Below are 6,765 nucleotides of genomic sequence, written 5' to 3' on the forward strand. Positions count from 1 at the left end.
ATCTTGAATCGATATAGTCAGTGCTCAATAAAAACATTTTTTCAACCAATCAAAATAAGGACAGCTCCTCAATCTACGAGGCTTTTGGTTTCCCGAAATGTATACTACATGCCGGGTTTATAACTAAAATATGCAATAAATGAATCTTTAATAAGGGCAATGAAAAATCCTAGGCAATTTTCCACAATACATATTTTCTTTTCCTTTTTTGGAGCACTGGGTAGAGAGAGAATGCAGAGAGAGAGAGAGAGAGAGAGAGAGAGAGAGAGAGAGAGAGAGAGAGAGAGAGAGAGAATGTGGGGGAGAATTTTTTGGCATTTTGGGATTACAATATGTAAAAGAAATTGGCCTTGTTGATGACGTGGTCTCCAGTGACCCCGCTTTTTGCATAGCGCTTGCTATTATAACCTTTGTCGGCTTTTACGCTCACTCCTTGCCGTCAATGTATATACTCGATTGGATCGTCATCTACATATCCGATTAGATCGTGGCGTCATCATCTACCCTTAGCCTATTCGTGGCGCAATTAATTTATCAACTAACCTTAGACTATTCCCAAAGGCTTTGCATTCCCCTTGATCACCTTGCCCCTTTATTACACATTTCTACATTTGATTCATAATTGAGGAGCCTCCCTGGTTGCTAACAAACCATCCTTTTCTCATTTACCTACCTTTACTGCCCCTCTTGTTCTCTCTTCATGCACAATGCAAATATAAACTTTAATGCATTTATGTTTTTCCTTAGGTACCTTTCATATCATACCCCGTATCCGAGTCTACATCTCATGTCCAATCATGTGTGTGTAAACAGTAAAAGTTCCAAGTTCTCCTAGAAGACCTTTTTGCCAACCACTCTAAATAAAGGCAATGCTTCAAATCGATCAGTTTTCTATACATTAAAAAATAGTAAAAATATACAATTTTGGCAGCCTAGCTGTAACACGTTTGTACTCTACAAGGCAAGTGTGAGTTTGACACTCACTACCCCAACCCCCTCCTCCAAAGAAGGTGATTAAAGAAATGAACCTCCTCGAAAAAAAAGGATTATCAGTAAAATAATGATTTTTGTCCCTTGGAAATAAAGTTAATCGTGACATTCAACCTAGAAAAATACACTACAAATTGCATGTTTCAAGAACCATGTAAAACCATGCCCATTGTGTGTAAAACTCAGATGTGTAGCCTTATGGTAGAGTCCAATGTAAGGGATTGGAATGCTCTCTCCACAAACTTGGGATTGTACTCATGCATTTAGTCTCTTATATTTTAATATATTTCTATAAAAAAAACCAACCTTGGAAGCAAGTCCTCTTTTCTAAGGCCATTACATATACCTACCGACTTCATTGATCAAATGATAGATGTTCCTATTGCAATAATTTAGTGTATGTTTAAGAAACTCATTAAGATTTCTCATTTCATGGGTTGGTTAAAGACACGAGCTTATTGCAATAAGGAAAAATTCACTCCCAAAGCGTTTAGTTTCAGTAAGTGGCTCAATACGTGTCCACGAAGTACTTCTTATACATGTGGACATGAATGATTCCTTGTTCTTTAGGTGATTTCATATTTTTATCGGTGCTTAAGTTCTTTACCCATTAGAATGTAATGGGTGGTGGAAGCTTTAATTAGACCAAGAAAATAGCTTAATGAGGGGATAGGGATTATTACACAAGAATGGCTTCATAGGCAACAAAAATCTTTGGTTAATGGATGTTACGTAAAGGACTTCTAAAAATATTTGGTTAATGGATGTTACGTAAAGGACTTCTAAAAATCTTTGGTTAATGGATGTTACATAATGGATGTTACGTAAAGGACTTCTAAAAATCTTTGGTTAATGGATGTTGAGTAAAGGCCTTGCAAAAAACCTTTGGTTAATGGATGTTGTGTAAAAGTCTTCCAAAAATCTTTTCTTGAGGTGAAAATTTTAGGTGTCTACATTAAAAGAAGTGAAGCAAGCTCTAATTTGAAATCTGCAATATTGGTACTTCAAACAAGTCAAGTGACCTTGAACATTAAATTACAATTCTTTGTGATTCTTCATCCATAGTACTATATTGTATCCTAGAATGCTTTGTAGTTTTCACCAATGTTGTGTTGTGTAAGACTAAAACTCTTTGTAATTTTCCCTTCTAGCATCGAATTGTATCTTTTGAAATATCTTGATTCTTTTTCTCTTGAAAATGGTTGAATTAGAAAGCATTCCATAAAATTACACAAGCAAATTTTGAAAAGAGAAAGACATCAGATCTCTTTGTGATGCACAACTTGAAAGAAGAATTTCTTGAAATGGGGTCTTCCATTTTGTTTATTGGAAAGGGGCCTTTTTAAGCTCTTTTAACTTTTTGTGAGCTGACAAGATGCAAAAGCAAAGGTAATTGCTAGTAGTGTATATAATGTTGTCCCACACTTGCAAACATTAAGTGTAAGACATAGTAAAAAACAAACAAACAAACAAGACCATTGAAGTGGGGGCATTATCAAGCAGCAACTTGACTGTAAAGCAAATATATTTGAATGTGTAGGACCTTTCTTTTGCTCATAAGATATCTTGAGTGGACCCTCAAAACTTGTCCCAACTTTTGGGTCCTTGTGGGCCCTTTGCATTTGCCTTCCTTCTGGGCCTTTTGAAACTTCATATTATTATAAATGGCCCAAGGGGTGCTCTTCATTGTCCATGAAATCTTCTTCTTAGACCTGGCTCATATAAAAAAAAATCATCCCATCGAAGCTAGTCCCTTTATCAATCTCACTTGCACATTAATGGCCCTATTAAAGCTAGCTCCCTTCACTTACATACTACTAGCCCAAATGAATTATCATGTGTTGCTTGCTATTATATTACTCTCTCCTCCCTCAACTCTAGGAGCTCCTCAAAATAGTTGGAGGAGTGCTCATGCCACCTTCTATGGTGGAAGCGATGCCTCAGGCACAATGGGTAAGCTAGCATTGTCCTCTTAGCTTTAAAGTTTGTGCAAACTAACTTGTGATTTTATGATTATAACAAAGTGACTCCGATAACTTCTCTTATTTCAAAGTTTATTTGTTCTTGTGGGCATGTCCATACAGGTGCTCCCACCATAATTGCCACACTTGTAAATTATGCATTTACAACATACAAGCTCTATGGGCGATTTGGCCATATACTTAGTGTCCACCTAAACGTATGAATATGGACATACATTGAGTTTTAAGTGTAGTAATTTGCACACCATATCTTGAGGTTTTAAAGTGTAGAAATTTGCACATCAAAGTTGTAATTAGTTTTATATGGACATATTAAGTGTAGTAATTTGCACACCAAATCTTTTGAAGTTGTAAATTAGCAAATAAAACTCTTGATTATGATGGGGTTAGATGTGGTAAGGCAAGAGCACACGAGATGTAAGGAGAGCAAGTGGGTGTGTGTGTGGGTGTGTGTGTGTGTGTGTGTTTTCTCATGGTGTGGATACACGTGCAGGAGGTGCTTGTGGCTACGGGGATTTGTATGCGAGGGGGTACGGGACAAACACGGCAGCCTTGAGCACAGCCTTGTTTGAGGAGGGCTTGAGCTGCGGGGCGTGCTTCGAAATGAGGTGTGATGCAGCCGCCGACCCCGAATGGTGTTTGGGCGGCGGCCGCCCTTCCGTGGTGGTCACCGCCACCAACTTCTGCCCGCCCAACTACGCCCTCGCCAACGACGACGGCGGCTGGTGCAACCCTCCCCTCCCCCACTTCGACATGGCTCAGCCCGCCTTCCAAAAGATTGCAATCTACAGTGGGGGCATCGTCCCCGTGCAATTCCGCAGGTATGCATAGTGAGGCGTGCGCGTGCGCGTGCGCGTGCGAGAGAGAGTGTGGCGCGCACGCGCACGCGTGTGAGAGAGAGAGTGTGATCGCGTGTGAGAGAGAAAGAGAGAGTGTGCGCGTGTGAGAGAGAAAGACTGTGTGTGTGTGTGTGAGAATAATTGTGCATTCACATGATAATTCATTTGGGCTAGGAGATGAGATTATTATATCATGAAATGGAAATGAAATGAGATTATTATATCATGAAATGGAAATTGTGCATTCACATGATAATTCATTTGGGCTAGGAGATGAGATTATTATATCATGAAATGGAAATGAAATGAAATGATATTAGAGCCTTTTAACGCCATAGTTAACCGGGGAGAGCCCAATTATGATCCATATGTCTTCATCAGAAGCCATTATTGACTTTCATGCATGATAATAATTGCAAACATACAATATGGAGCACATTAAACTAAAACAAACCATAGAAGAGCACATTGTAACCACACTCGTTGACATAAGGGATAACCATTGAAAATGTCTACATATATAACCAATGGCTAACAAGCATACCTAAGTCGAAAATGTCTCACTTATTATTTATTGGCACTATTATTGACATATGATTGCAAGCGTACGATATGGAGCACAGTAAAATAGAACAAACCATAGAAGAGCACACTCTAACCACATATTGACATAAGGGATAACCATTGACTACCACTAATCATATGTTAGATTATTAATGAGCTTAATTTATTCTTGTTGGCACAATGGTTGCAGGGTTGCATGTAGGAAGCTTGGGGGCGTGCAATTTACTATGAATGGGCACTCCTATTTCAACTTGGTGCTGGTGAGCAATGTTGGAGGGGCTGGGGATGTGCATGCAATATCCATCAAGGGCTCCCAAACAGGGTGGCAACCCATGACTAGGAATTGGGGCCAAAATTGGCAAAGTAGCACCCTCTTAGATGGTCAAAGCTTGTCCTTCCAGGTAACCACCAGTGATGGCCAAATGCTCACTTCCTACAATGTGGCCCCCTCCAATTGGCAGTTTGGTCAAACCTTTAGCGGTGGCCAATTTCATCTTTAATGATTGCCAACTTTATGATCTTACATAATCAACACTAATTGTTACATTATTAAAAATTTGAAAGCCCAACAAAGAGCCATGGATATAGCTTGAACACAACCTTGCTTCACTTCTTAAGCAAGTCTTTAAGCTTGTATCAATCATTAAGCTCTTGCTCGAGCACTTTGTAGTCCCACTATAGGAGATAAGGTGGAGTGGGTCCTTCACTATAAAACACATATTCTCTTGTAAATCTATATGTGTATCACTTCTTTAAACTATGTAAAAGCTAGGTAGGTTCTATATTACAAACTTGTCGGAGGACTTGTTTGTATGGTTACTATGCCTATTTTTTGATAGATTCTATATTAGAAACTCATCAAAGAACTTGTTTGTATGGTTACTAACTCATCACATAACTTGTTTGTATGGTTACTATGTCTATTTTTAGATGTGGAGAAAAATCCATTTTTTATATAAAGGCTTCACAAAATTATCCTTTGTGAATGCTCTTTGTAGGGTCATATGATGTTGTGCTAAGCTTGTACTTCTAAAAGGAAAGCATTGTTTGAAAAAAAAACAAAAACAAATAGAAGGGTTTTTTTGGAGGGAGGGGCATATATTTATATATTGTAACAATGTAAACAATGGGGCATGCCACTATCAAATATGTCAAACTAAAATGTTATCATGATCACAAAAGAGAGAAATTTCAAAACAAACAAAGATGCTTAAGAAATCTCTTTTCAAAAGAAATATGTTTAATCTTTTTACATAGTTGATCTCTTTTCTCATAGTAGATTTGACATTTTCACCTTTTTTACTGATATTATATTTCACCTCATATGCATCGTGCAAAGAAAAATTAACAAATAAGGTTAACAAATAGCTCTTTGATTTAAAAGTTTCTACTACAACCAAACTTTCACCAAGATGGCTACATAAAAAAGAACACGTTCTAGGAATAAAACAAGATAATATGGACATATGGTGCCACTATCATACATTGAAAGTGCATCTTCGGTCTAAAGTTTTTTGGTTCAAATCCTACAATGAAATTTATCTCATCAATAAAAGTTCGATAAAGCTTGCATAACTTAGCTTGGGTACATGTTTCTCTTACAAGGCATCCATACCAACCAACCAACCAACCAAGCCGCTTGTCCCATGGACTATCCACCTAGATCAATAAATATATGTCACACTTAACATGATTGAAACACCTTAATTTTCTTTTTACTAGCACCTTTCTTGCATTCGAAGACACTTTTGGAGGTTGTGAATATTGTCTTTAGAAAAATACCTATATTGCAAAATTGTTTGAAGAATATAACTAAATAACATAATATCTTAATTTTATCACTTCAATCAAAAGTTTTGTGCAGCTTAATATCAATGTTTTATTATTTTACTATTTATTTCAGAGTATTAATGTTCCTAAAAACTAAAGACAAGATTTACCCCCTTAGTAATTTTCTTTAGATTAGAGATGCTCTAAAATGGTCTTTATGCCAATAATGTTTATCTACACCAACAGTTGGCATCGGTGATGCTCTTTGATGATTTAATATAAATGTATATTGTCTTACACGAGTTAAGGGATTTCTCACATATTTGAGTAGATGTAAAGGTGCTTGTCAACCGCTCATTCTCTCATCTAGTATTCTTATTTATTACTTTATAGTTCATTTTATAGTATTCTTATTTATTACTTTATAGTTCAGTTTAAGTATCTTCCCACTCCTTTGTTATTCTTCCACCACCTCATACACACACAAAAAACCCTCCACCTCTCCATCTCCCTACTCCATTCCTTCAATCCTTTATCGAACCCACTCCCAAGGCCCCCTCCTCTCCCCTTTTTTTCCCATCCAATCGTCATTTTCCCACTTCATTAGCAATGCTGCCAGC

The 6,765-nt window shown here is 37.4% G+C and overlaps 1 protein-coding gene across 1 annotated transcript; it reads left to right on the forward strand.

The window, feature by feature from the left end:
* The first annotated feature begins 2,712 nt into the window (after positions 1–2,712).
* LOC147608008 (expansin-A4-like) lies at positions 2,713–5,246 on the forward strand. The gene is made up of 3 exons (XM_086789639.1): positions 2,713–2,943; positions 3,466–3,793; positions 4,566–5,246. The coding sequence occupies exons 1-3, from the start codon at positions 2,769–2,771 to the stop codon at positions 4,873–4,875; spliced, it is 813 nt and encodes a 270-aa protein (XP_086645765.1). The 5' UTR covers positions 2,713–2,768; the 3' UTR covers positions 4,876–5,246.
* Positions 5,247–6,765: the final 1,519 nt, after the last annotated feature.

Source organism: Cibotium barometz, chromosome 54 (assembly GCF_041138505.1).
Source record: "Cibotium barometz isolate CiBa-2024 chromosome 54, ASM4113850v1, whole genome shotgun sequence".
NCBI lineage: Eukaryota > Viridiplantae > Streptophyta > Polypodiopsida > Cyatheales > Cibotiaceae > Cibotium > Cibotium barometz.